This window comes from Anabas testudineus, chromosome 9 (genome assembly GCF_900324465.2).
Source record: "Anabas testudineus chromosome 9, fAnaTes1.2, whole genome shotgun sequence".
Taxonomy (NCBI): Eukaryota; Metazoa; Chordata; class Actinopteri; order Anabantiformes; family Anabantidae; genus Anabas; species Anabas testudineus.
In genome coordinates, this window is record NC_046618.1 from 28,372,305 (window position 1) to 28,398,534 (window position 26,230).

At 42.5% G+C, this 26,230-nt stretch overlaps 3 protein-coding genes across 8 annotated transcripts in view; 2 read left to right on the top strand and 1 right to left on the bottom strand.

The window, feature by feature from the left end:
• The window catches only part of arap3 (ArfGAP with RhoGAP domain, ankyrin repeat and PH domain 3), a 42,340-nt gene extending 32,700 nt beyond the window's left edge, over positions 1 to 9,640 (top strand). For 3 of the 4 annotated variants that reach the window (XM_026342679.2, XM_026342678.2, XM_026342677.2), the window contains 8 exons: positions 635 to 763; positions 1,248 to 1,384; positions 2,375 to 2,457; positions 4,757 to 4,792; positions 5,240 to 5,303; positions 5,597 to 5,734; positions 6,004 to 6,042; positions 6,317 to 9,640. In XM_026342679.2, the coding sequence (XP_026198464.1) occupies positions 635 to 763; positions 1,248 to 1,384; positions 2,375 to 2,457; positions 4,757 to 4,792; positions 5,240 to 5,303; positions 5,597 to 5,734; positions 6,004 to 6,042; positions 6,317 to 6,787 (1,097 nt within the window). In that variant the 3' untranslated portion in view covers positions 6,788 to 9,640. The other variant, XM_026342680.1, reaches the window with a different exon arrangement.
• A 74-nt stretch (positions 9,641 to 9,714) lies between these two features.
• LOC113150670 (proteinase-activated receptor 4-like) lies at positions 9,715 to 13,827 on the bottom strand. The gene is made up of 2 exons (XM_026343289.1): positions 13,629 to 13,827; positions 9,715 to 11,257 (listed from the first exon to the last, which is right to left on the bottom strand). The coding sequence occupies exons 1-2, from the start codon at positions 13,729 to 13,731 to the stop codon at positions 10,209 to 10,211; spliced, it is 1,152 nt and encodes a 383-aa protein (XP_026199074.1). The 5' UTR covers positions 13,732 to 13,827; the 3' UTR covers positions 9,715 to 10,208.
• Positions 13,828 to 13,853: 26 nt separating this feature from the next.
• rnf130 (ring finger protein 130) lies at positions 13,854 to 24,659 on the top strand. 3 transcript variants are annotated; one of them, XM_026343288.1, is made up of 9 exons: positions 13,854 to 13,991; positions 16,248 to 16,551; positions 18,854 to 19,045; positions 21,030 to 21,280; positions 21,730 to 21,801; positions 22,155 to 22,237; positions 22,319 to 22,415; positions 22,503 to 22,689; positions 23,628 to 24,659. In XM_026343288.1, the coding sequence occupies exons 2-9, from the start codon at positions 16,278 to 16,280 to the stop codon at positions 23,738 to 23,740; spliced, it is 1,269 nt and encodes a 422-aa protein (XP_026199073.1). In that variant the 5' UTR covers positions 13,854 to 13,991; positions 16,248 to 16,277; the 3' UTR covers positions 23,741 to 24,659. The 3 variants fall into 3 exon arrangements, with proteins under 3 accessions (XP_026199073.1, XP_026199072.1, XP_026199071.1); XM_026343287.1 differs by lacking the exon at positions 13,854 to 13,991 and adding an exon at positions 14,470 to 15,360; XM_026343286.1 differs by lacking the exon at positions 13,854 to 13,991 and adding an exon at positions 15,430 to 15,853.
• Positions 24,660 to 26,230: the final 1,571 nt, after the last annotated feature.

Below are 26,230 nucleotides of genomic sequence, written 5' to 3' on the forward strand. Positions count from 1 at the left end.
AATGCCCTACCACTGCACATTAGGCAGGCACCTTCATTGTCCACTTTTAAAACTTACTTGAAGACTTATTTTTACTCTCTGGCTTTTAATTCAGCATGAAGACTGTGTGTTTGTTTCCTTTGTTTTATTCTTTTGTTTTTATTGTCATTTTATTTATTATTCATTGTATTGTCTTAATTGCTTGTTTTTCTTCTGACTAGCTATGTACAGCACTTTGGTCAGCCAAGGCTGTTTTTAAAGGGCTTTATAAATAAAGTTGAGTTGAGTTGAGTTGAGTGACCAGGTTAGACAGAATAAAGAACGTGCACATCAGAGGGACGGCTCACGTTGTCTGCATTAGCAACAAAGTCAGAGAGGCCGGACTGAGATGGTTTGGACATGTGCAGAGGAGGGATAGTGAATATATTGGTAGAAGGATGTTGGAGATGGAGCTGCCAGGCAGGAGGACAAGAGGACGACAAAAGAGGAGATATATGGATGTGTTCACAGAGGACATGAGGTTGGCTAGTGTGAGGGTAGAAGATGCCCATGATAGAGTGAGATGGAAAAGGATGATTCGCTGTGGTGACCCCTGATGGGAAAATCCGAAAGAGAATAAGAAGTTTGGGCTGATGTGTTTTTGTTGATGTTTCAGAGCGTCCATTACACCCCAAAGAGAAAGTTCTGGAGCAGGCGCTGCAATGGTGCAAGATGGCTGACCCAAGCTCGGCCTACCTGGTGGTGAAGAGGGTTCCTAAAGGAGAAGGCATCAACATCCTCACCTGTAGGTCCAACACATCTGAACATACACACGTGTATATTATTTTTATATGTTTTTCTTATGTCAGATGTTTGAGAGGGAATCTCAATCAGAACAATACACATACAGTATTGAGTACTCAGTTTGTCTGTATGTTAGGTATAGAATGTAAGTCTACTCTTAGTACTGTACAATACTGTAAAATAATTCATTTCAGGTAATTATGCTGCTAAGAGGCTCCGCATTAGAAGAGAACAAAAATATAAAAAGATATATTTTCTTTTTTAAATCATCACATAAAACTTTTTTTTTTCTCAGACACTTCATCAAACCTCCATCAAGAGATGAGTCTGTTATTAACACTGAGTCTCTAAGAAACTGTCTCATAGTGTTGAACAACCGCTGGCCCTCTTCAAAGTTGTGGGAAGTGTGGAACACCGCTGCACAACTTTTCCTTTCCCTTGGATCAGCATGTCTAACATATGGTTTGGTGTCTGTCTCTGTTTAGCCTATAGAAGTGAGATCATGAAGATTGGTCTATTAAAGTGTCGGGAGGAACCCCCGAAGCTCCTTCAGGGGAACAAGTTCCAGGAAAGAACGTTTCAGATCAAAGACCACAAACTGCTGCTGCTCAAAGACAAGAAGGTACCAGTCAGTAAGAACTGGGTTTCTATCAGAACCAGTGAACTGTTCATACAGGTCATTTACCAGTCTCCTAAGTCAGGGGTGTCAAATGTACGGCCCGCCAAGGGGTTCAGTCTGGCCTGCGGGATAAATCTGAAAGTGAAAAAGTGCAATGAGACATGAAGTAGGATTTCTGAAAAATAAACTATTCCTAAATTGTTCGCTAGGGGCGCTAGGGTGTTTTAGACATGGAGTAGCTGAAAGAAGAAGAAGAAAAAGACGAAACAATTCTGAGATAGACACAGCTAATGTTCAGTGATTACTACGATACATCTACTTACTACATCTACTTACGTTTGTACTCGCCTTCGCACCCTCATTAGCCAAAATGTCTTTCTCAAAAAGGAGAAAACTTTTGGTCATAAAGTTTATGTATGTATTTTTTATGTGTGTTTCATGTATAAATCTTATATTTACAGGCCAGGTGATTACTTTCTATCTTATACATTTAAAATGGCCACCACTTAAGTTTGTAAGATGTGGGGGGTCAATTTAAGTTTTGAGAATTATTACACATGTAGAGTAAAAATAATTCCTATTTGTTAAGTTAATTTAATGTTGAAGTGCAATAGGCTGCCATATTTTTCAAATCTAAATACCTGTGACTTTTGTGTTTTGTGCCTTTTGTGCAATCACTGTGATCAGTTGTAATGCACACATGTAAATGATAAACTGAAGCAAACTGCACGTTTTTCTTGGGAAATCTGACTTTCTTCATAAAGTGTTTTGTAATAGGATAGTTAATTAAATAAAAAAAATATCCTAATGTAAGTGTACTTCTTTCCACTAAAACAAAGGGGAAAACATGAATTTATTGTTATTTATAGCTATGATGAGCTTTAACTCGATTTTAATGGTCCGGCCCACTTGACATCAAATTATACTGTATATGGCCCCTGAACTAAAATGAGTTTGACACCCCTGTCCTAAGTGGTCTGTCTTGTCATTCAGAGCATCAAACCAGAGAAAGAGTGGTCCCTCAAGTCCATGAAGATCTACATTGGCATCCGCAGGAAACTGAAAGCTCCAAACAGGTGATGAGAACCTCAGTCTGGAGTAACACATTTCAAACACACAATCATACACAACACTGCTCAGCACAGTATAGTTACGCATTAATCACAGTACAGTTATGCACTAATGACAGTACAGCTACATATTAATCACATTACAACTACATGTTAATCACAGTACAGCTACATATTAATCACAGTACAGTTACACATTAATCACAGTACAATTACACACTAATCACAGTACAGTTACACATTAATCACAGTACAGTTACGCATTAATCACAGTACAATTACACACTAATCACAGTACAGTTACACATTAATCACAGTACAGTTACGCATTAATCACAGTACATTTATACACTAATCACAGTACAGTTACGCACTAATCACAGTAAAATTACACACTAATCACAGTACAGTTACGCATTAATCACAGTAAAGTTAAACACTAATCACAGTACAATTACACACTAATCACAGTACAGTTATGCATTAATCACAGTACAGTTACGCACTAATCACAGTAAAATTACACACTAATCACAGTACAGTTACGCATTAATGACAGTACAGTTAAACACTAATCACAGTACAATTGCACACTAATCACAGTACAGTTACGCTTTAATCACAGTACAGTTACGCACTAATCACAGTACAGTTAAACACTAATCACAGTACAGCTACATATTAATCACAGTACAGTTACGCATTAATCAAAGTACAGCTACATATTAATCACAGTACAGCTACATATTAATCACAGTACAGTTACGCATTAATCACAGTACAATTATAAACTAATCACAGTACAGTTACGCACTAATCACAGTACAGCTACATATTAATCACAGAACAATTACGCTTTAATCACAGTACAGTTACGCACTAATCACAGTACAGCTACATATTAATCACAGTACAGTTATGCACGAATCACAGTACAATTACACACTAATCATAAAACAGTTCAACACTAATCACAGTACAGCTACATATTAATCACAGTACAGTTACGCACTAATCACAGTACAGTTACGCACTAATCACAGAACACTTCAACACTAATCACAGTACACTTATGCATTAATCACAGTACACTTATGCACGAATCACAGTACAATTACACACAAATCATAAAAAAGTTCAACACTAATCACAGTACAGCTACATATTAATCACAGTACAGTTATGCATTAATCACAGTACAATTACACACTAATCACAGAACACTTCAACACTAATCACAGTACACTTATGCAATAATCACAGTACAGTTACGCTCTAATCACAGAACAGTTCAACACTAATCACAGTACAGTTACACATTAATCACAGTATAGTTATGCACTAATTAGTAGTTCAAGGTGGAGGTGGGACTACACCAAGGATCAGCTTTGAGTCCCTTCTTGTTTGCTATGTTGATGGACAGGCTGACAGATGAGGTCAGACAGGAATCTCCCTGGACAATGATGTTTGCGGATGACATTGTGATTTGCAGTAAGAGTAGAGAGCAGGTAGAGGAAGAGCTGGAGAGGTGGAGGTTTGCTCTGGAAAGAAGAGGCATGAAGGTCAGTCGTAGTAAGACAGAATACATGTGTCTGAACGAGAGGGATCAAGGTAGAAGAGTGAGGTTACAGGGGGCTGAGGTGAAGAAGGTGCAGGAGTTTAAGTACTTGGGGTCAACAGTTAAGTCTGATGGAGAGTGTGGAAAAGAGGTGAAGAGGCGAGTGCAGGCAGGTTGGAGCGGGTGGAGGAAAGTGTCAGGAGTGTTGTGTGACAGAAGAGTGTCAGCAAGACTCAAAGGAAAGGTGTACAACACAGTGGTGAGACCAGCTCTGCTCTATGGGTTAGAGACGGTAGCAGTGAGAAAGAGACAAGAGGCTGAGATGGAGGTAGCAGAGATGAAGATGTTGAGGTTCTCCTTAGGAGTGACCAGGTTAGAATAAGGAACGAGCACATCAGAGGGACGGCTCACGTTGTCTGTGTTACCGACAAAGTCAGAGAGGCCAGACTGAGGTGGTTTGGACATGTTCAGAGGAGGGATAGTGAGTATATTGGTAGAAGGATGTTGGAGATGGAGCTGCCAGGCAGGAGGACAAGAGGACGACCAAAGAGGAGATATATGGATGTTATAACAGAGGACATGAGGTTGACTGGTGTGAGGGTAGAAGATGCCCATGATAGAGTTAGGTGGAAAAGTATGATTCGCTGTGGCGACCCCTGATGGGAAAAGCCGAAAGAGAATAAGAAGAAGTTATGCACTACTCACAGTACAGTTACACACCAATGAACCATGTGTTTCCTCCTGCAGGTGGGGATTCACGGTGATGTCGGACAAACACCAGCTGTAAGTTTCACAGTGTTCTTATGTTTTGACCCTGTGTAGTCCAGACGTCATCATTTCATCAGTGACTTCCGTTAAACCTGAGCTTACTAGAAATTAGTGCAGATTCCAACAGAAATGTTAAATGTGTGTATAAGTGAAATATTGCAGATAGGTTAAGTGTCATCAACATCACAGGAAGATCATCCAAGTTGTGTGAATTTCATCACAGCAGCTCATACTGTCACTCTGAAGTGTGTTTGGCCCCCACCTGTCTGTATACACCCCCAACAACATCTGGGCATGCTACTGATGAGTCATGGCCATGGGAAATGTTACACTACTCATCCAAGTAGCTTCATAAGTCTGATGACTTTTGTTGGACTGAGGATAGGCCTCCCAAGACCATCAATGATCAACCTGTTCGATGAAGCTACAGTTAGTTGAGCATTTCTTGTTTCCATCTCTCAGGTACCTGTGCTGCAGCTGTGAGGCTGAGCTGTGGGACTGGATCACCAGCTTCCTCAAAGCTCAGGTAAGTTTGACTCTCATCCTGCTCTAACACAGTGTTAGAGAAAGACACATGAGATGCTGGTTCGGGATCTGAGAAAGGAGGACAGAACACTTTGTCTGTCTCTTTCAGAGAACTCAAAGCTGATCTGATCCTGTTCCTCCTCTAATAATCTAGTGTTTATCAGGATCTGTAAAAGTTCATATGTTAGAGACCCAAACACAACGAGCTCCTAGGGTCCTCACTAACAGCTTCCTGCTGACTCTGGTCTCTGTTTTTGTCTGTTCTGTCTGGTCTCTGTTTTTTTTTTTTTCCAGAACGATGACCCTGGTCCTCCGGTACTGAGGCGCCACTCCTCGTCTGATATCTCCAGACAGAAGTTTGGCACCATGCCGCTTGTCCCCATCAGAGGAGATGAGAGCAACAGCAGCATGCTGTCGGCCAATCAGACACTGGTTAGACGGAACTTTTCTGTCTTAAATTGGATTACCATATGTATTTTTAAAGAGATCATATTATGCACTTCGTGGTTTGATATTGCATAAATACTACTGTGAAGATTCACAAAAGTACATTACAGTGTTAATGACTGATTTTTTAGATGTTTCAGATTAGAAATTTTACTAAACACTGTAAATGTCCCAATACACCATAGTATATATACATATGATATTTTTTTTATTGTACAATAATTTGGATGTTTTGTATTTTCTTTACCCTGCAGAGAAAACTTCATGACAGAAGGACTCTCTCCATGTACTTTGTGAGTATTTGTATTTTTATTTTATACTTTAAGGACATGGTATTTTTGTGTATAGTGCTTGTTTAGTTTGTACTTTGAACATATTTTATGGTAGCAAGAAAAAGTAATGGCACTGTTCCTGGTTTTCCTGGTTTTCTGGTTTTCCTGGTTTTGTACTCTCCAGGAAGAGAGCAATGGTTTTTATCTGTTCATGGCACCTCACAAGGGACAGGTTATTTTTCTCAGATTTTTTCAGTATCTGACTTTTACGTTTTCTTACTGTATCTCTTTCCAGCCAATGAAGGTGCAGCAGGACTCATTTGAGGAGCGTTCGGAGTCTCCTGACCTTCCTGAGCCGCTCTACGAGGAAGTGGGGGACTTTGGCCTGCAGGTCCTTAAATCCCTGGAGACCAGCTTCTTATCCGGCAGTGCCTCTGAGACCCAGGAGGTCCTGGACCACCCACCGCTCAGACTGATTCCTGTTGAACATCATCTGGATCACATGATTGTCCCCGACACAATCCGAACAGTCAGCGGCTCTGTGGAGACTCTGGAGGAGAGTGGAGGCAGCGGCGGAGGAGGTGATAGAGAAGGAGACTGTAGTTCTCCGGACACAAATACCCCCCAGCAGCCTCCAGTGAGGAAGAGGCAGCAGCTGCAAGGAGTCTGTACGCCGTCCCAGGAACTACTGCTGCAGGAGCTGTCATCTGCTTTCACCAAGAAGACAGAGGAGGAGGAAGAGGAGGAGAGACCGTATGATGTCTGAGAAAGAAGATGAGGAGGAGGAAGAGGAGGAGAGACCGTATAATGTCTGAGAAAGAAGATGAGGAGGAGGAAGAGGAAGGAGGGGGGGTGTATGATGTCTGAGAAAGAAGATGAGGAGGAGGAAGAGGAGGAGGAGTAATCAGTCCGAGATTATAGAAAGTCTCGTGGAGTGAGCAGGAACATTCATTCACTTCTTCATGTTTTCACTCAGTTGTAATCAGATTACTCTGAGGATGCTGCCTGCACTGCTCTGTGGGAAGTGTACAGGTTTTCACTACATGTTCAGCTTTTTTTAAACTATTTCTGAGATTTTATTAATTAGTACTCCTTCCTTGATATAATTGACGTGGACAAAATAAGAGAAACAGTTTCCAATATAATCCAGTCTTCAATGTGATCAGACAGTCGAATCCTCTCTGAATCAGTTTGAATAAAATCTGAATATTGTCAGGAAGGACGATTTATTAGAAGTGAAGAGATGAAGACTTGTCAGTGAGGTGACACTGTGATTCACCATCACATCTTAGCGGTTAGTGAGTGAAGGGCGGAAGTGGAGCAGGAACTGACAGAGGATTCTGTCAGACTAAAACCCCTTCAAGACCACAGATCACTTCCTGTTAGTATGAAATGTCGTCTTTGCTGAGGAGCGTGTCCTGCTGAGGAGGTGATGTCACCTGTGGACAGTCATCAGACTTCCCATAGTTGACCTGGACTCACTAAAGGGTTTATATTACTTCAGAACATCTGCATGAAGTCACGCTTTGAAGATTATTGTATGTTGTTACCATGTGTTCATGTCCCACAATGTAAAAAGACTGTTCGAGGGTTGGTGTTTGCTTTAATCCCACTCCTCATAATATTCCCCTAAGAAATGGGACGACCCTTCACAACCTGTTTGCATCATCGGTAGTTGATGGTGGTTCATGAAAAGACATCCTGTCATTCTGGTTCTGGTAAAGGACGGGTTCTGACACATTGAAACAGTGTGAAGGGTTTCTTGTCCATCTTTCGCCACCATCTTACTGTCGACTGATTATGGATCTGATTTTGAAAAGGGGGATTTGTAGCCCGACTTGATCCCAAACATTATCAGTGTCAGCTACACGGGCCTGACTTTTAGGGCCAGGAGTGTACAAGCTAGTTGAGATTAAAATACAGATTATAAATGAAATGTCCTGGGATCTCTCAGTACAGTGTGTGGGTGTTGATTCCTGACCATGAGGTCTTATCCAGTTCATCGTTCTGTTCCGTAAAGATACAAAATCACGGGATCGATCTAAAACATATCTGCCATAACCTACGTGTGTATATAAACTCTTGCACATTCCTTGACATAAGCTCGATGTTATTGTGCAGCAAACTGCTGATATAAAATTGGACAAACGCGTTTTTGATTATATTTAAACCAGTAGAGATAAACTGAGAACTGGCTCCTTTGGTTTTGATGGTGACTCACTGTAAAGATTTCTGATATTTTACTGTATAGTCATGTGCTTAATAAGTGACACTGGATTCAGTTTATTTAACCAAACTGACATCACTGGGTTTTATTATTTCAGCCTGTGTCCATGTTAATTTATTTTAAAACCACTGAAGTTCCTGTTTTTAATAAACCATGACAGGCAAACGATTTTTCTCACACCACAAACGTCCGTTATTAGAAAAATCAGTTTAACTAGAAATCAAATTTATATCATCAGCACTGGTAAGACTGATTCGTCAAGTATAAATGTCCATTTTATTAACTACACCTAATACAATCCAATACAGCCGCTCTGCTGTGAATTCTACTTTTACATTACTTGAGTTATAATTTCTCTGTTTCAGTTGAAACTGTCAGACAGGTGAAAATTCTACTTTATTTCTGAAGTCACAGTGGGGGGTGGAGTCGTACTGGAGTGGGTCACACTAAGAGGGGATTCTACGCCTTTGTTCACGGAGCAGACGTTAGTTTGTGCCTCGATTGTTCTTCATGTAAGTGAAGCTTGATTAAAATTAACATTTTCTTTGTTAATCGACTGGTCTTTATTGACCCAGAAGGGTCAATAACTAATAACAATGACTACTACAACAATGAGAACTGTTCTACTACACTGAGCTGATGAAATGTGCTGAGTTCTGCTCTGGACTCTCACATGAGTAGAAAACGTTGTTTTTAAAACACAGGGTTTCAAAGTAAGAAGAACTATACAAAACCAATAACAAAACCACATCACATGATTCAATTCCATTTTATTTGTATAGGTTTGAATCACCATAGAAGAACCTCAAGGCACAGTGGTAGGAAAAAGTATATGAACCTTTTGGAATTTCATGGTTTTCTGCATTAATTTGTCTTAAAATGTGATCTAAGTCAAAAGCATTAACAAATATAATGTGACACAAAAAGATTCTGATCTTTCATGTCTTTATTGAGAACAACCATAAAAACTTCATAGTGATAGTAGAAAAGTCAAAAGTGAACCCTTAGAACAGCTAATTAGAGTCAAGTGTTAGCATAGGTTTGGAAACATTTTTTGGGGGTGTGGACTTGAGCTACTCTTACTGACAAAAAACACTCGTCAAAAGAAGCTTTCTGAGGATCTACGATCAAGAATTGATGATTTAAATAAAGCTGGAAAGGGTTACAAAGTGAAGTCTGAAGACTTTAAACATTCACCAGTCTACAGTTAGACAATCTACAAATGGAGACACTTTGGGACTGTGGCTCCTCTACCAAGAAGTGTGGGGGCAGTCTAAATGACCGCAAGAGCACAACAAAGACTCAGAGAGACGGATAAAGATTTGAAGGCATCATTGGAACAGGCTAACATTTGTGTTCATGAGTCTACAGTAGGTAAAACATTGAACTAGCAGGGTGTCTATGACACGACACCACAAAGGAAGCTGCTGCTTACTAAAAAGAACATTACTGCAGCCTTTAGTTTAACAAAGAGCACACTGACACTCCACAGCAGTGTTGGAAAAATGTTTTGTGGACTAAGATTGAACTATTTGAAAAGAACGCACACACGGGGGTCAACCGGTTATTAGTTTCTAGAGCAGAAATCCATATAAACAGTCAAAAACTAAATTACCAGAAAGAAGGTCCAGCGCAGGTAAGTATTATGGTTCAACAGTTTGGCTGGGGAAGAAAGATGTTCTCACATGATGAAACAGCTAAAGCTAAAATTAAACCTGGCATAATGTTCCCTGAAGAACGAAGAACACTCATACAAAGATATCAGAAGTCAAGTTGTTCCCTGACACTGACACACAGTTGTAATTTGTCTTATACAGTGACTCAAAAACAGCAACACAAATCGGTATGAAATGCATTCTGCTACGTATAATTGGCTAAAGTCCATTCCTAAGATCCTGTTTTAAACAGTCACACTTCTTCAGGTGATCTCATCCCAACTGGATGTCGATCTGACACACCATCACACCATTTCAGATGTCCCCTGCCGTCTAGAAATGGACAGCAGAGTCACCTTGGACCTGAGGCCAGATGATGAGGAAGAGTATGATGCGTTTGTCCCCAGAGAGGATGGTTTGTCTCTGGAGTCTCTGCTGCAGCTCAGCGCACTCCTGGTCTTCTCCCTGAACTCTGCCGACACGTAGTAGAAGATGAAGGGGTCGATGCAGCTGTTAAATGTGCTTATTGCCAGGGTAAACATGTAGGGGAGGTACAAGTCATCACTCTTCTTAATGTAGTGAATGAGGAGGAGGATGTTGCTGGGCAGCAGACACATGATGAAGACCAGCAGAACCAGCACTGTGACACAGACTGCATGACCATAGCGCTTCCCCTCAGCCAGCAGTGTGTGCAGCACAGCGCTGTGGCAGTACAGGATGACGAGGAAGGGCAACAGGAAACAGGAAGTGAACAAGGTGACAAAGTATGGCAGGAGGAAGTTCTGCTGGAAATCTGAATCCAACACGTCGTGGCAGGTGGTGATGTTCGGTTCGTTCAACTTGAAGGTCTGCTGCGACACCAGCAGTGGCAGCATGGCAGCCAGCACCACCACCCACACCACTGCCGCCATGCACACAGCAGTCCGCTGGCTGCGCAGCGTCTTGGCAGCAAATGGGTGAACCAAAGCCATGTATCGGTCCAGAGCCACAAAGGCCAGACACAAGACGGAGCCGTACATGTTTCCGTAAAACACCGCCATAACGACACGGCAAAAAGGCTCACCCAGCTCCCAGTTGTTCCCTCTGAAGTGGTAGACGATACGAAACGGCAAGACCAGCAGCAGAAGGCAGTCGGCAACAGTCAGGTTGATGAGCAGTGTGGTGGATGGCAGCCGTTTGGTCCTGAAAACCAGGACCCAGAGAGCCAACAGGTTGGAGGGAAGACCCACGATGAAGGCCAACACGTACAGAACTGGCAGGTACAAGGTGGTGGTGGAGGACCGTATCTCCACCAACTGTTTCTTCTTCAAAGTGGTGCTGTTACAGGTGGTTATCAACCTGAATGACCTTTGCTCTGGAGAGATAAGGTAACTTGTTAATTTCTAGAACTGGAGACACAAGAACACATTTGCATCCAGAGTCCAGACCACACATCAATCTGTCTGTTGATGCAAACAATGGTAATGTTTGTCTACATTGTTATGACGTCTTCACATGCTTCTCATTCCACAAAATCTTCTCAATGTAAACACTGACCAAAGTGTGAAGTTCAGGTGCTCTGTTGAAAGTAGTTGTTACCTGTTTGTCTGGATTACTGTAAAGATTACGTCCCCAAGGCTTGGAAGCAGGCAGAGGAAAATAGTTGGAGTCAGATTAAACATCATAAAACATGAGTGGTTAAGGTTAAGATGAAGGTAGCATCAGCACGGGGGTTACATACATTCAAGTCACAGTGCCAACTGTCCAGATTTCCTGGTGTCTCATGTCACACCGCTCTTCAGATCTCTTTATGGCTTCCTGTGGCTGCAAGGATTAAGTGCAAAGCTCTGTCTCTCTACAGAGTGGTCGACTCTACAGGTCCATCTTATCTCAGTTCAATCATTCAGGTCTACATCCCCTCCCATCCACTGCGTGCGACAGGTGAACGATGTCTGGTGGTACCAGCACCACACAAGAGACACCAAGGAAAACTCTTCAGCTCAGTGATCCCACGATGGTGGAATGAGCTGCCAAACTCTGCACGTTCTGCCACCTCACTTTAATATTTAAAAAACTGCTGAAAACAGAACTCTTCTACATCTAGATTTTTAGATCATTTAGACTTTTTTGCCTTGTTCCTCACTTGTAAGTCAAGGTAAATGTAAAGCTGTACCTGGCCACTTCTAAATCCTCTTAGACTCTTTTGCAGACAGTCTGCAGCACAGGCACAAGGTACAGCTTTACAGAGTATCTAGACAGTTGGCACTGTGACTTGAATGTTTGTAACAAGTAGGAGTCATGATGTGGGGCCAGGGTGAATGTCAGGTCAGATAAAGATAGGGGGAAATCTATATCCACAGGGAGACAGACTTCTCCTCAAACCCGCTCTCTCTTTGGATTTCCTGCCTGGCTGTTAAAACAACCAACACCTGCTGTCTTACTTCCCTTCCTGTTTCTTGCTGCTCCATTTTGTCTGACATTTCAGTACACTGGTTTATTCTCCTATGTCTGTCACCTTGTACAGCAGCTGTGTCCTCACCATGTCCCATCTTATATCAACGGATGTCCTCTTATTTACAGGCATCGTGTGCAGACAGGGTCTGTGTCAAACTTTCCGCTGCACTTTGTTCCTGTGTAGCACTAGATCCTGTTTACTGCCCCAAGTTGGGGCCTCATTAATAAACAATCTGTAAACACTTCACTGTGACTTTAGCTGTTAGTTTATGACTCTCTCTGGTTCTAGAGAGACAGTGTGCTGCTGTTAATCGTTAATCCTGATCATTATGTCATTAACGTCAGTTTGTTTATCACCAAGGCGAAGGAAACCACACAGACTTGAAGTCAGTGGGTTTTTTTTACGAAGCAAATGTAATGTAATGTAATATTAGCTATTATGTATAATAGCATCTTTAGAGCAGTGAAATATTGATTCATTGGGGTTGTTGTTAAGACCTTTAATAAGCACAGTGTGTATAACCACTTGTGCTGCTTTCTTGTGAATTAAACCTATTTTCAACCACATGATCAAACCCAGCAGTTGCCCAGTTTCAACAGGAACTGAAGCATCAGCCATGGGAACTCTGAGAGGTGTTGTTACTCAGTCACTGTTGCAGTGTCACAGACTAGTTTTATTAGATCATCAATATTTTGGGAAACTAAAAAGAGATGAAGCCTGACTTCTTCTGGATACCAAATTGAAGTAGAATAGAATAGAATGCCTTTTTATTGTCACTGTGCACGTAGGGATTGTGGACCTTCCTTTGATGTTCCCCCTGAGCTCCACATGTTTCTAAAGCCACAGGAACAACATGGACGTAGGAATCATATACTTTCTCCCAGTTTTGGTTAATGTGCATCGCTGAGCACATACTAAGATGATTATGATCTTTAAATGAGGAACTGAAGCCTGATAATTGTCAGGTATAGTGGTCATTTCTGTTTTTTGGATCCTACACACAGTTTCATTAATGACAGAAACAGAATGTGAACAAACTGCTGATTCACAGTAAAGATACTGAAAGATTAAACTCATTAGGTTTCTCATTAGATTTCTGTGACTGTGAAGATCCTCACTGACATAATGCATAATCCCTGTCCACCCTAATCTAACAGAATGTCTACCCTGACCTAAACCTGATCCTAACCTAAAACCAAGTCTGGACCCTTACACCGTGTTATGAAACTCATGGAAGTGTGCTGTGAACGAGATGTACTCCCACTTGTCTGAGAAGGAGAGGGAGACTTACTGGAAGACATGGAGCATTCATCAGCAGGATGTGGAGCTGGAGACACGCTGCAGACAGACGACAGCAGACAGACAAAGACCAGAGTCCCAAACAACATCCCCATTTTCTTCTCTTCTTCAGTTCTTCTTTCTTCTTCTGTTTCTGTGTCCAACACACTCAGCAGCTTTCTTTCTCTTCGTCTTCCTTAAACAGTCAGGAGACTGTAGCGGTACTGGTGGTAGCATGAATAGTACGAGCTTAGAGCTGTCGATGTCGGTGCCTCCTCCTCCTCTGACACAATCCAGATGTGTGTGTAAATCAACTCAAACTCAACTCAAATAGGTCTATTCTTGTGAGGAACAGCTTGAGCTTCAGGCCTCTGTGGTGAGGACAAGTTGTCTGATGTGTTTGTAGGTTTAGGTTAAAAACTAGATCAGGGTTAGCTAGATATTTGTAAATGCATTATGTCCTCAGAAGTACAGAGGTCATAACGTGTGTTTCAATTCAATTCAATTTTATTTGTATAGAACAAATTCACAACAGAAGTCATCTCATGGCACTTTACAGTGTATTCATATCATTGCTTAGAAACTACCTTTACAAGAATTTTAGAGATAAAGGGCAGATTGGATATTGGTCTATAATTCACTAAAACCTCTGAGACAGTTTAGTTTAGTTGAGTGTTTAGCTTCCTTCAACGGAAAATGTGTCTGACTCATCTGTAACTGACCAATCACAGCTCGCCTATAGCTGATGTGTGTTTCTTGTCTTTCCAAGACCCCACGCAGAGGGTCCGAGACAAACAGGAAGTGTAAATAGGTTTCCATTCTCTGAGACAAATGGAGCTTTATTTTCTGCTGCTGCAGCCATGGTAACAACACCCAGACGCAGACGAATGAAAATCAAGTCAGGACCTGCGGATTTTGCTTTTATTTCACAGACTCATGGAACATGGGAGAAGAGAGGAACTCAACTGCGTAATTTATTAAAACATAGTGGTACAAGTACCACCTTAGTCCCTTTCTTGTTGTAGTGGGAACCAAAGTCTGTAGAAGTGCAAATAGCCAGTGAATCTGATCTGGTCATTATTTATATTCTTTACTCAAGTGGAAGTGCTCGGCACATGCTGTATAATGTACTTAAAGTAGAAAGGTTGCAGTACTTTAATTAGTGTTATGGTACACATCAGCACTCAATACGTCATTGTGGGGAAGTAAAAGTACAATAACATTTAATGACTTATCCAGGAAAAGGCTGAGGAAGCGTGAGGTCCTATCCTACCGCTACTCTATTCAAAAAGTCCAACTAAAACAGTCCTCGGTCAGTTATCGGCACTGATCAATAGGTGCTATTATTGATTCCCACCAGCCAATAACGGAACTATCGGTGAGCACACAGGTGGATGACGTGTCGGCAGGTATCGCGACAGCTGATCCAAATCTCGGCTGCCAACAGATGAAGGCGTCACAACAAGCACGGTCTAACGCCCCCAGTGCTGAGCTTCTGCGCCTGCGTACTGTAGTGTGCCCCGAACGGAGAGACCGAGAGACCGAGAGACCGAGAGACGGGGTTTGAGCCTCCGCAACAATCACCGGGAACAAAACCGGGATAATACAGAGACCAGCAGCGGGATCCGAACACAGAAGGCCCACCGAGCCTTGCCGGGCTTTCACCTGGGCAACAGAGGGAAGGAGAGCGGAGGCAGGCGGGGGTCGGTAGACCGGGAGCCTGCTTGTCTGTCCGCCCGCAAACGGTAAGACAAAGCGGGATGAAGCCGCGGCCAGCGCCGCTTTCAAACGGCGTTTAAACACCGAGTCATGGTGCTGGATGCACACCTTAAAATGAGCTTTTATTTAACGGAGTTCTGAATGTAGAGCGTGTTTAACAGACACAGGGGTTCGGGTCTGAAGTCCAGATGTTGGCCTGGTGATGATGCTTCATGTTCTGACAGTCAGCCCTGTCCTGATGTCCTCATACTGCCTGGCCTGCACCTGAGAGTCTGAACCCAGGGATTAGCAACTGTAAGGACCTCAGGAAACAGGCTGGGACATGAATTAAACATGTGCTGGACATGAAGGGAGGTTCAGTGACAGAACATCAAGTTAAACAGCAGAAGTAAAGAACTTCCTGTTTCAGAACATAAACAGACTATTTAACTGAGGCACAGACACAGACTGACTTTGTAGGACAAAAGGGGAAAACAGCTGGGGGACACTTGAAGAAGACATCCAATGACCAAACAGAAGGTAAAGACTATGATTAGTGAATGTAAATAAAAATAAAATCAAGGACAAAGACACCAATAAAAAGAGTTACTGAGAACAGACACGGAAATGTTAAACAACATTGGACAGCACTGTATAGGGAAACATAAAGTAAAGTCTGAATCTTAGGACGAGTAGAATCTGAAATAAGGAAGGACAACTTTCTTATCTCTCTGTCCTCAGGTTGGTAACATGAAGAAATAAAACATTTAGTGGACATGCAGAAATCAAATTAAAGATTTAAAGACATAAACATGTTTTGTCCTTCAGAGGATGTAGTTTTACATTAAAACAGGTCGATGAAGACAAAGAGACATAATGAAGGTGGAGAGGACATTATTTACATTAACGTAAAGACAAACTCTGTTTCTGACAGTCTGGATGTAACGACGACTTAGAGGACGGCATGACCTCTCCAAGGTGGACACGTCTCCCTGTCCCATTGGTCTCAGCCCTGGTTCTGGTCCAGGTCCTGGTCCTGAGTTGTTCTGTGTCAGCCGCCCGCTCTGACAGGAACATGGTGTCAGAGGAGTACGTGAGCGCCACGGTGAACATCACGGTGCAGGATGGGCGAAGGAACACGGTCCACGTAATGAGCAGTGACGACGGGACGTATGGACAGAACTCGCCGAAGGTGGACACGAGAGGCATTGTCATCGCACCTGCACCGCATCACGGAGGTAAGGGGGAGACCTGAGCACACACCTGAGGTGTTGCTAAAGAGAGTTGTGACAGGTTAGTAGTGAAGAGTAGGTGGGACAGGTGAACTGCAGAGAAAATGAAATCACGAGGCAACATTCATTTTCTCTTGGATAATTTTCCTCTGTCTGAGTTTAGGTCTTGATGAATAGCAAAGACAGAACGACTCGGTCATTAATGAAACCACAGTCATTGGTTAACACATCGGAAAATTAACGAGAAGTTAATTATCAGCTCAGAAAGGAATGTGTTCACATATATAAGTTGTTTTATTTTCTGTAATCATCACAAAGTCCACTGAGCATATTCAGACCACACGGATTTTGTAAGAGAAAGATGGAGTGAGGGCGGGGTCTCTCACCTGGACATGATCCCACAGTGTGTACGTCATGCAGGGAGAGCAGAGACAAGAACATCCTGGTCCTGGAGCCATCTAGGTGCAGAGTAGTGCCTGGAGCATTATAGGTGGTTTAACAGAAAACTGGGAAGATGTGTTGTCTCTGTGTGGTTGTTCTTTTTCTCGTGTGCTGTGTTGTGTGGAGACACTGCAGAGATTTTCAGGCCGCTGAAGGTCGGAGCGTCTCTGCTCTGAAGTGTCAGATTACAGCGAGACGGTCCAAGGACACTGCAGCAGCTGGACGGAGCATCGACTGTCTGCAGCATCACAAACACCAAGCTGTCAGACCATGCTCGGTTTCTCTGTCCCACGACCATAATGTCAGTTTGAGTTAAATATGAGGAGCTGGTGTCTGATCCTAGATCAGCTGGGACAGGGTTCAGGTGGTTCTGTGTGTTTGAGCTGATCTAAGGGGACACCCCGGACAGAACGTGGTCTAGGATCTGCATCAGTACTTTTTTACACGTAAACACAGAGAATTCATGTTTGTAAAGATTACCAGTAAACTTTACTGATGTCTCTGTGCAAGTCCATTTCCGTCACAGACTCTTCTTGGTTTGTGCAGGAAAAGCCTTAGATGGCAGGGAAGATCCACACCCTTTACCCCCCCCCCCAGGCCATTTTTAAGCAGTCTGTCATTCTCCATCCTGTCTGATCCTGTGCTGAACTCATGATGAGTAAGAAGCACTCATTTGCCCATTTTCGAGGGCAATTAATGTAGCGCCTCCAGGAGGAGGCACACCTGTACCTGCTGTTCCTGCCTTTGGAAACGTGTTGAACATGTGGAGCCTGTGTCTGTACATCGTCTTATGTGTTTTAATAGGTTTCCATTGTGTTTTTCATGATGCTGTGTTCATACACACTCCATTTAGTCCAAGACAAGATTCTCTAGAATGTGATAAAAACAAGTTGATGAGGTGGAGCTGCTGATCAGACCCCAGAGACACTGATACTGGTGGATCTGTGAGATATAGGCTGCTACATTACCTTGTGTTCTAAGTTTCAGCTTAGAACATATCCTCTTAGTATGTTCTCCCTGAGAAGACAAGCTCAGAGGGTAAAGCTATGATCTGAAAAACAAAATACTAACTCACCTGTTGTCTTTATTTTCTCATAAATCAATGGGCTGTTGAGTTTCTAACTTACTGTAGGCTCAGTCAGAACATGATGAGGAGTCATGTCCAACCACAGTCACACACAGTGTGTTAAATGTTGGACCGAACCTGAAACAGACTGCAGAATGGGCAAACGCCAACATACAAACAAAACAAGCTGATGAAGTAATAACTATAACGTGGCCAAAAGCCAAGAAACGGAGTACATCAACTTGACCTAGCTGAAAGAGCAGCACAGAATATGTTATATGTAAGCCCCCAGCCCACTAACTCCTGACTTGCAGATGCAGTTTCACATGTATGCACACGCAGAGACAGCTCACATGAGTCTGTTTCTGCATTTATATGTGGAACCACAGTGATTGTGTTGTGAGAACTTTCAACACACAGGTGATCTACAGTTTTGTCCTGCAACTGAACCCCTAGACAAATGCAGCACAGAGCTGCCGCTGCTGCTAACACGCTGCTCATTCTCCACTCTCTGCGCACACATGCAAAAATGCTGATCAAAAAATAACAGTGAAAGTTCTGCAGGCGTCGTTTAGTCTGAGAAAAACCTTAGTTCTTCAAATCTGAACCTGAAACTTAATCAGTGATCAGAATCATTTGTCAGATGCATTTATCTGTGAGGTACAAAGCAGCAACAAAGCTCAGTCCGTTTTTTAGTGTGGTGCGAGAAACAAAAGTGTTTTTATTTCCGTAGGAAGGCAAATTTTTGTCTTCCAATATTTGTCATTAATGCAGTAACCATGGTTACACGTGTCTCCTCAGTGGTGGACCGGCAGGGATGCGACCCCAGCACCCGTTTCGTGATCCCCTCCCGGAATGCCCACTGGGTGGCACTGCTGCAGAGAGGAAACTGCACCTTTAAAGAGAAGATTCTTAAGGCGGCGGCGTTCAACGCCACAGCCGTCCTCATCTACAACAACTCCACCGACAAGACGGTCAGGATGGGACACGAAGGTCAGAAACACATCCAGAGTCTTCAGTGAAAGTTGGTTTGGAGGATTTGTTCTGTGACCACAGACATTCGCAGAGTTTATAGACCTAGACCATTCAGGACTGTGTAGACCAGGATCAAACATCAGTAAAGAATGGGCTGCTGGTTGTTGGGGAATTAGATTGACTTGAACTAGGTTTTTAGTCTCAGTCAGGGTTTTACAGGAAAACCAGTGAACGTTGAAAATATCACAGACGTGTTTTTTGGACATTGAACAGTTTACAGACTCTGGTTCTCACTGTCAACACCTGTATTAAGAGGCACTGTGGTCTACATACAGGTAGTTTTATTAACTTAGATTACAGCTGCAGCTTTTAATCAACATTGTGCCACCAGATCAGGTCTGAACTCAGTGTTTTCTCTGTGTTGAGAAATGCCTGTTTACTTGAACCCTTAGGCAAAGGCTGGACTGCTGGTGCCAAAACTTTTTTGCGAGTCAAATTTCCAGGTCTGAACTCGTGCCCCCTGCAGCTCCAGATTCCTGCTCTCAGCCTTGGACTGAATTAAATCTCTGGAATACGCTGTTTATTCAGTCACACAGAAACCTGATTACACTGGTTTGACACTTTTCTCCAAAGCGACTTACAAGTAAGGGTACAAGACAAGCAACAAATCGAAGTCAAGGAAAAAAAAAAGGAAACTGCTGCAAGAACAAATGTTTCAGAATTCAATTCAATTTTATTTGTATAGCGCCAAATCACAACAGAAGTTATCTTAAGGCACTTTACAGTGTTTAAGGTTCAAGACCTTACAGAGTACATTTGTATAAAAAATTGATATAGATAACACAACAATCCCATTTGAGCAAGCTTTATGCAGCAGTGGAGAGGAAAAACTCCCTTTGGAGGAAGAAACCTCCAGCAGAACCAGGCTCATGGTGGGCGGCCATCTGAGCAGCAGGCAACAAAAAACAACAACAAGCACCAAGAACATTGGGCAGGTGAACTGGATTCTGGAGATGTACAGCTCCAGGCCAAGGATACCTACAGAAAAGTACAGAGAGAGGGAGACAGAGAGGAGGAAACACAACTACAGGAGAGAGAAGACACAAAGTTAATGACATGAAATGGTAGAATTTGAATGGACAGAGGAGAAAGGAGAGAGGAGAGGAGCTCAGTTTATTAGTAGAGGTCCCCAGCAGACTAACCTATAGCAGCAGAACTAAGAGATGGTTCAGAGTCACCTGATCCATCTCTAACTATAAGCTTTATAAAAAAGTTTTAGGTCTAGTCTTAAATGTAGAGAGGGTGTCTGCCTCCAGAACCTGAACTGGGAGCTGGTTCCACAGGAGAGGGGCTTGATAGCTAAAGGCTCTGCCTCCCATTCTACATTTGGAAACTCTAGGAACCACAAGTAAACCTGCAGTCTGAGAACGGAGAGTTCTGCTGGGAAGATATGGAACTATGAGGTCTTTAAGATAAGATGGAGCCTGATTATTAAGAGATTTATAAGTGAGGAGAAGAATTTAAAATTCAATTCAAAACTGGAGGCTTTTTAAGGAGTTACTGGGACAAACTATTAATAATGAATTACAATAGTCCAGTCTGGAAGTAACAAATGCATGGACTAGTTTCTCAGCATCACTTTGGGACAGGATGCTCCTAATTTTACCAATATCTCTCGGGTGATAAAAAGGCAGTTCTAGAGATTTATTTGATGTATGAAGTGAAGGAGATATCCTGGTCAAAGATAACTCTGAGATTTCTTACAGTGTTACTAAGTCTTCTATGTAAGAATGTGATTAGACATACTGTCTTTGAGATTTTTAGGACCAAACAAAATAATCTCTGTCTTGTCTGAATTTAGGAGAAAGAAATTGGAGGACATCCAGGCCTTTGTCTTTTTTTTGCATCATGAGATGCAAGATGTGACAGAGATTTTTTGCTTCAATCAAAGTTCAAAAGTCATTCTAGATTGGATTCTGGTCTTAATTCTGGTTCTGTGCAGGCACTGGGGACACAGTGGCAGTGATGATCACCGAGGCGTATGGTAAAGAGATTCTGGCTCATCTGGAGAGGAATTTGACAGTACTAGTGTCAGTGGTGGTGGGTCAACGTGGTCCCACCAAGAACATCAACCGAGGTTCACTGGTCTTTGTCTCCATCTCCTTCATCGTCCTCATGATCATCTCTTCAGCCTGGCTCATTTTCTACTTCATTCAGAAGATCCGTTACAGCAGCTCTCGGGACCGCAGCCAGGTAACATGCTAACAAACTGCTAACAGACTCCTAATATGCTGGTGCAAAGCTAATAAACATAACATGATAACATACAGCTGACAGGTAATCCTCAGCAAACAGGCTTCCTCTGTCCTCTCCTTCAGATTCATCATAAATATTTAATGAGTCTCTGCTGAGAGTTTAATAGAGTGCTGGGTGGCTACCCCCTCCACCTCCTCACAGTGTAATCTAAAACCTCCTCCCAGGACCCTGTGCTCCCTCCATCTCCTGCAGATCAACAAAAACAACAAAACAGGAACTGTAAGGGGGGTAACTGTGAGAGATGTGGGTGGGATGTAAATCAGTGTTTTTGTAGAAAATGTTCTTACTCACGGACTACAGAAGAATACAGAGGTAATAATGACCTGGTTCCTGATCTGGTTACTGTCCACTGCCTGGTGTAAACCTCTGTTCTCTATGTGTTTTAGCGTCGTCTCGGGGACGCAGCAAAGAAAGCTATCGGGAAGTTGACTACAAGGACGGTGAAGAAAGGAGACAAGGTAACGTTGACAGTTCATCCTCTGACAGATGTTTCCAGCTGACAGCTTCGGTTGAACAGAAACAAATCAGCCTTTAGCACACAAACATTTACCTGAGCTGCAAAAACTAGACCACAAACATCACGTTGGCTGATTTCACTCATTTAGTTTAACAGCAGCACTCAGCAGCGCGCTGTAGGGGATACTGAATGAGATCAGACACAGAGACCCAAAATAAAGAAATCAGTTTTTGCAGAGTGTAGTTGTTGAGCAGTTTTCTGTTTAGCCTTCACTTAAACATGACCGTTTCCTTGGTGTGTATACTGAATATGTATTGTAGGATGTGTGTTCATTGTGTGTTATTTTGTATGCAGGAAACTGATCCGGATTTTAACCACTGTGCAGTGTGTATTGAAGCATACCAGCTAAACGATGTGGTTCGAATTCTACCCTGCAAGTGAGTCTGAAACCCCAGCACAGAGTTCCCTCAATATCTTCTTAGTCGTGTTTGTTGAAACGTGTCTCTTTGTCTCTTTAGACACGTCTTCCATAAAGTCTGTGTGGACCCCTGGCTGAACGAGCACTGCACCTGTCCCATGTGTAAACTAAACATACTTAAAGCCCTTGGAATCATGGTGAGTGTCTACCAACATCAGGTACAGAACTGAGTCCAGGCCTAGTATGTTTGAATTACACCTGTTAATGACTGCCTCTGTCTTTAGACCAGTCTGCCTTGTGTGGACAGTGTGGTACTGGATGTGGAGCGTTTAGGTGCCAGTCAGGCATCTGGCAGCCAAAGGGCACCACTGACTGACAACAGCCAGCCATCCATCAGCCTGGAGCAGCTCAGCCCCGCCCATTCAGAGGCCACACCCAGAACACCTGCTGACATCACCATTGCTGTGACCAGTAAGAACGTAGCATGATGTGACACAGAACACAGAAAAAATAGAGCCCTGAGATAGAAGAGTTGGGACAGCTGGTCACGTGATTCATGCAACCTTGAATAGTTCCAAGAGGCCGTGTGAGATCCAATGACAGAAGCTGAATTTAGCTTTACAAACCAACCATTCTACAACAGAACCTGATCAGTAAAAAATCATATTTTTATGGCAGCAATTCATGAAAATAGTGAGCTAGCAATAGTTAACTAGCTTACATCTATATTTGCTGGATGGTAACGAGTTAAAATTCCATGAAGCATAATGTCGGAATCATCCCAATAGTTTTTGCTAAGTCAAAAATGTAACAGATGTAATACTCGCTGATTTCAACTTGTTGCCTCAGGAAAAATGTATTGAAAACACCAGGTTCAACAGCAGAACTACTACAAGCTCACAGTGTTTGGAACAATTTGAAGTCTCTGTGGTCCAGTGTGTCGTCACTCTCCTCATAAAGCCACTCTGAGCAGGATATGTCATGAAAGGATGTGATACAACACAAAAAAGACCATCAACATAGTCTAAAGCAACTTTACAGCATCACAAAGCAACTTTACACTTCCAAGAGAAAATTGAAATGGTAGTGTTCTGCAAGTGCTAAGTGTTTTTTCAGGGCTTTACACTGCTTTACATTCTCACACACACACACACACACACACACACACACACACACACGTTCTCTGGGTCTGGGGGAAACTTGGGGTTCAGGGTCTTGCCTAAAGATACTTCCACATATGACAGAAGGAGCCAGGACCTGAACCACAAAACCCAGGTTTTACCTCCTGAACCACAGCCGCCCCACTTTACTATCACAGCAGCTTTACTGTCTCAGATCAACTTTGCACTGGTTTCATTTGAATTTATTTTACTGACGATTTAAGACGTTTTTGTTTTTCTTTTCGTCAGGCGGTGGTCACTTCTTCAACAGGAACTCTATGTCTCCTCGCAGCGTCATCTGTGAGATGGAGTTGCCAGACATCCAGGCCTCGCTTGACCTCTACGATGAAAACAAGTCCTGAGGCCTGTTGTATTGGTTACGCCCCCACCAGAAAGCGATTACCCTTTATGGACGCAGGAAGTCATGAAGCATTTCCTGTTGGAGGAGGGCTCTTATGATGACAGCCTGCATAGACTTGTTATCTTTTATTATTTCTGACTTTATTCAGACTGAACATGCACTGGTCTAGATCCTGGTCTGGACCCGAACTCAGTGGCTGACCAGTGGACTAGTTAGCTAAAGACCTTCATGTCTTTTGACTGGTAGTTGCATCAAATTGTTAAAATGACATGTTCAAAATAATAATGCAAAGAACTTGGTCCAGAACTTCCTTCAGCTTAAGATCGAGAACCTGAACTGAAGATGATGATGTTGTAGAGTTCCCAGAAAAGTTCAAAGGTTTCTGGAAAAGTTCCATAGTCCCTAATAAGTGCTCTTGTTTTCCTACAACAGGGTTTCTGTGTTCTGGAATAGATAAGTTCCTAGAAAGGTTCCTGGGCATCTAAAATGACTTCCTTAAATTGTTTCTGGAAGTGTTTCGATGTCCTACCAAGGTTCCTGGACTCATAAAAGCATCCTCCAAAACTAACTGGATTCATAAATAGCTTATTTACTTCTGGAAATACTCCTGAGTGCCTAAAGTAGTTCTTGTAGAGTTCCTTAAATTTGCAGTTCCTGGGAAATTTCTGGAGATCCTGAAAAGTTTGTTAGTTTCTGGTGAGTGATTCCATTAAGGTTTCAAGGGAAGATAGGGAAGATATTCCAGAGATGCTTTAAGGGTTCCTGGAAATGTTACTGAGAGCTTCAACTATCCTTGGCCTGTGGAAAATGGTTCAGACTTCCAAAAAGCTCACTGGAAAAGTCCCTTGGCACCTAAAAACATTCTTTGGTTTGTGCTAAAGGTTTATGGCTTGCATTCATTAAAGTTTTCTGGGTTTCTAGAAATGTTTCCAATCTCTTAAAACATTCTGGATATTTTTGTGTTCTTAAAGGGTTTTTGGCTCGGATTCCTTTTAAACGTCCCTGTATTCAAGCAACACATGGCCTAATATCTGTACCCAAGACTCTTTTACCCGACCGTACTGGCACCAAAATCAGAGCAGACCCAGAGAACCTGAACCTAGAAAAGGTTCCTGTCAGTGTTTCCTGATGATGCATTCAGTTGCTAAACCCAAATCAACAGTAGCTCAGAAACAACTGGAGCCAAACTGAGCCTCTGATTGGCTGGCTGATTATGGCTGGTTATGTCATTGTCAGACTTTTGTGGACTCCAGTCAGGGTCTGAGTGCTACTTGAAGAGCAGGACCTGGATCACAAATCCTTGTCTGTAAATACTGACTGAGCTGGATGTTCCTGTTTATGATCACACTGGAACCAGAACCACAGACCTGGACCCTGATCCTGTGGAAGAATCTATGAACTCTAACAGTATTAACCCTGTGTAGCAAAAAATGTTTCTTTAAAACAAGGAGACTCTAGATTTATTGGACCAGTCCGAAATTTCAGTAAACCTGCAGTTCTGGTAAAATGTGGAGTTTCCTCCATGAACCATTGTGGATGTTTTCCTGTTTTTAGTGAACCCTATATCGATCTAAACACATTTACTTTGACCTCTTGTTGTCTTCTCCAGATTCAGATAATTTGTTTTATCCTGCCTGGTTTTATCCTGTTAACTAACCAGTTAGTTGTGTAGACTGGATGTCAGATCTGGACCCTCAGGTCTGTGAGCCAATGAGAAAAGGTGTCACTTCAGTAAGAAGTGATTTCATGGCGTTTTAGCTCCTTGTTGCTCAGAAGACAGTGAGTCATCTTGTTTCTATTCATGTTTCATGTTGAAGCCGAGCGTTTGGGTTTACATCTTCGAAAGGAGTCAAACATGTAAGGAGGTTATACGCATAGTCCAAACTTCACCCTTCATCTATTTTCTCATTATGGCTCCATCTTGTGGTAAAATCCAAAAATTAAAGAACAATATGTGTGTGCCGATTACAAAATGTATCAGGGAATGAATTTTTTTATTACGTTGTTTGATCCCAGATGAAGGCATAAGCTGAAACAATGGGTTTTGATGTGGAATAAAGAAGTAAAGGAACCAGCTGTTGAGGAAAGTCAACAGCTGGTGGAGCTAATTCTCCAGTTGCTGCAGGAGAAGAAGGACTTATTAGATATGTCAGTCTCTGCCATCTTCAAATACGTGACTTTGTTCCATTTACAGAGAAAAGCAACATCTGACACATGGTACAAGATGAAACCATCAACATTTTTCTGTTTCAGCTGAAATGATTGATTATCACCTACATGTTTTATCTCAACATTGGTGTGGTCCAGTTGTGGACATTAAACCCCATTTTATTCTCTTCAGCAGGTAGAACCAAGGGTTTTTAGTGTAGGTAGCTTCACCAGCTTCTCCAGCAGACAAGTATCAGCTGAGGATCAACTTAAACCTTACATTGAAAAAGGTTCCTGATGGACACTGCTTTCCTCCTACTGCCTCATAGACCCGGTGAGACCT

What these genes read in the sequence shown, in the direction of transcription:
- LOC113150670 (XM_026343289.1), bottom strand. Translation starts at nt 13,731, where the DNA reads ATGGGGATGTTGTTTGGGACTCTGGTCTTTGTCTGTCTGCTGTCGTCT. An exon ending in TGAATGCTCCATGTCTTCCA is followed by an intron (nt 11,258 to 13,628) that starts GTAAGTCTCCCT and finishes TTATCTCTCCAG; the next exon opens with AGCAAAGGTCATTCAGGTTG.
- rnf130 (XM_026343286.1), top strand. An exon ending in GGTCAGGATGGGACACGAAG is followed by an intron (nt 19,046 to 21,029) that starts GTCAGAAACACA and finishes GGTTCTGTGCAG; the next exon opens with GCACTGGGGACACAGTGGCA. An exon ending in GCTCTCGGGACCGCAGCCAG is followed by an intron (nt 21,281 to 21,729) that starts GTAACATGCTAA and finishes TATGTGTTTTAG; the next exon opens with CGTCGTCTCGGGGACGCAGC.